Raw genomic sequence first — 3309 nt, 5'->3', positions numbered from 1 at the left:
GCCAGACGGAACCCCAAATGCACATTTAGCCGGATTTAGCTTCAAATCTTACTTACGCAACCGCTCAAAAAACTTTCTCATGTCCCGGACATGGTCGACCTGTGTCTTGGATTTGTTGATTACATCATCCACATACACCTCGATTTCTTGGTGCATCATGCCATGAAAAATGGAGGTCATGGCCCTCATATAAGTTGCCCCGGCATTCTTCAAACCAAAGGCATGACCCTGTAACAATTGGTGCCCAGGGTATGGTGAAGGCTGTCTTTTCCGCATCCTCTTCGTCCATCAACACCTGGTGGTATCCTGCATAGCAATCCAGGAAAGACTGTGTCTCATGTTTGGCGGAGTTATCAACAAGGATGTGGATGTTCGGCAAAGGGAAATTGTCCTTGGGACTTGCTTTGTTCAAATCTTGGTAGTCAACACACACTCGAGTCTTCCCATCTTTCTTTGGCACGGGAACCACATTAGCCAGCCACGTAGTGTATCGGACCACTCGGATCACTCCGGCCTTCAACTATTTTGTGACTTCTTCCTTAATCTTGTCACTGATATCAGTTTTGAACTTCCTCTGTTTTTGCTGGGCAGGGGGATAATCGGGGTTGGTCGGCAACTTGTGGACCACCAAATCGACACTTAATCTCGGCATGTCATTGTAGGACCAAGCAAACACATCTTTGAATTCAAACAAAAGTTGGATCAATGCGTCCCTGGTTCTGTCATCTGTGTGAATGCTTATTTTAGTTTCTTGGACTTCTTCAGAACTACCCAAATTAACCAGCTCAGTTTCATTTAAGTTCGGCTTAGGTTTATTCTCAAATTGTTCCAATTCTCGATTTATTTACCTAAAAGCCTCTTCTTCATCATATTCCGGTTCTTGATTCATTATTTCACAATTAGACAGCGTGTCGGGATCTGGGCATGAAGTCCGTAAGCATGTCATGTTATTTAAAGCCGCATTATTAGAACTGAAAGAAGAAATATGAAAAACTAACAAAAATCAGAATGAATAAAGAGAGATGAACGTTGAAATGTTGATTTCATTTCATTGAATTTTTAACATAACAGGGTTTACATTGGAATTTAAAGACAATAAACTAAAAGAAACATCTGAGTTACACCCTGAAATAACTCGTGATGTAGAAAAGGTGGCAAGACTGGACTACCGGAATTCCCGCCTGATTGGGAACACAGTAGCCTTCCAGTTTTGCAATTTGGCATTGGGCCCCATATACAGTACCTCAGCGGTGCTCGAGCCTTCTCCTGGATGAACCATGTGGGTTTCGTATAACATTTGCCTCATAGCCCCACATATTTCTTCAATTTCCTCGGCCGTGAAAGCCTCATCTTCTTCATCTTCATTGTACTTGGGCCTGACAAATGTTCTGTAGAGATGCGGAATTGGCTGAGCTAACACCCAAGCATCGCTCTTTCGTTTATTTGCCCATGTCACACCAGCTTCTGTGGCGTGAAAACCTACACCGAAGAACTTCATGGTGGCAGGTAGGGTGATAGGTTCCGTGATACCCATTCATGTGGGGTCCACACACTCCTTCGTGCACTTCAAGCATGATTCTTTCGGCCTCTTCGGCATCCACACATCTTAGCAAGTTGAGATCTGGAGTCCTTTTATATAAGACCTCGCCGCTCAAGAAGAAACTGTCGGCAAGTCTCCTAATGGTTCTCTTTTTGTCTCCATTGGCTTGCTCGGGATATTCCTTCGTTTTCAGAAATCTCTTGATATCATGATACCATGGCTGAACATTTGGTTCCATCTCAACCGTATTGCAGTAACAATGCTTTTCTCGGATTTGGATTTCCAGCGGGTCAATGTGGAGATTGCCCGGATAAGGCAACATCGAGGCCAAAGTAGCGAGTGCTTCGACTAACTCATTGTGAAAACGAGGAATGTACCTGAAATCAACTGACTTGAACTGCTTGCCAAGATCATCCTCATGTTGTTTGTAGGGATTAAGCTTGACATCCTGGGTTTCCCATTCACCCTGAGCTTGTCGGATAATCAAGTCCCAATCTCCCATGATCGATAGTTCTTCAACATCTTGGTCGATTGCCATATTCATACCCATAAGGCAGGCCTCATACTCAGCAGTATTGTTTGTGCAGAAAAACTGAAGCCGAGCTGTGGCTGGATAGTGTTGACCAGTGGGTGAGATAATTCCGATGCCTTTTGCGTTTACAGCTCTATCGAAGAACATTTTCCAAGAATTGGTATCTTCTGATGGTACCTCAACTTAATTCACCTCCTCGTCTGGGAAGTAAGTGCTCAATGGCTGATATTCCTCGTCGACAGGTGAAGCCTGGGCTTTCATTGCCGTGCAGGTGACATAGACTATGTCAAATTCAGTGAGCAGGATCTGCCATTTTGCTAACCTCCCTATGGGCATCGGCTTTTGAAATATGTACATTAAAGGATCCATCCTGGTGATGAGGTAAGTGGCATAGGCTAACAAGTAATGCCTAAGCTTCTGAGCGACCCAAGTTAGAGCGCAGCAAGTTCTTTCCATCAAAGTGTATTTGGCTTCGTAACTGGTAAACTTCTTGCTCAGATAGTAGATTGCCTTCTCTCTCTTTCCGGTCATATCATGTTGCCCTAGGACGCAACCAAAGGAATTTTCGAGGACTGTCAAATACAAAAACAAAGGCCTCCCAGGTTCAGGTGGGACCAAGACTGGCGGGTTCGACGGATATACTTCAATCTTGTCAAAGCCTTCTTGACACTCATCCGTCCATTTAATCGCTGCATCTTTCTTTAACAGCTTGAAGATGGGTTAACATGTAGAAGTCAACTGAGCAATGAATCGGCTAACGTAGTTCAACCTTCCCAGCAGAGTCATAACCTCTTTCTTGGTTCTTGGAGGAGGCAAATCCCGAATAGACTTTATCTTTGTTGGGTCTAACTCATTGACCCTCCGACTGGCTATAAATCCCAAGAGTTTCCCAGATGGAACCCCAAATGCCCATTTAGCCGGATTTAGCTTCAAATCATACTTACGCAACCGCTCAAAAAACTTTCTCAAGTCCCGAACGTGGTCGTCCTGTGTCCTTGATTTGACGATCACATCGTCCACATACACCTCGATTTCTTGGTGCATCATGTCATGAAAAATGGCGGTCATGGCCCTCATATAAGTTGCCCCGGCATTCTTCAAACCAAAAGGCATGACCCTGTAACAATAGGTGCCCCAGGGTATGGTGAAGGCTGTATTTTCCGCATACTCTTCATCCATCAACACCTGGTGATATCCTGCATAGCAATCCATGAAAGACTATATCTCATGTTTGGCA

The 3309-nt window shown here is 44.3% G+C and overlaps 1 protein-coding gene across 1 annotated transcript; it reads right to left on the bottom strand.

The window, feature by feature from the left end:
• On the bottom strand, positions 521–2219 carry LOC109224277. The gene is made up of 2 exons (XM_019388864.1): positions 1756–2219; positions 521–638 (listed from the first exon to the last, which is right to left on the bottom strand). Exons 1-2 carry the CDS (start codon positions 2217–2219, stop codon positions 521–523), a joined length of 582 nt encoding a protein of 193 aa, XP_019244409.1.

This window comes from Nicotiana attenuata, chromosome 3 (genome assembly GCF_001879085.1).
Source record: "Nicotiana attenuata strain UT chromosome 3, NIATTr2, whole genome shotgun sequence".
NCBI lineage: Eukaryota > Viridiplantae > Streptophyta > Magnoliopsida > Solanales > Solanaceae > Nicotiana > Nicotiana attenuata.
This window is presented reverse-complemented; position numbering and strand designations above follow the sequence as displayed.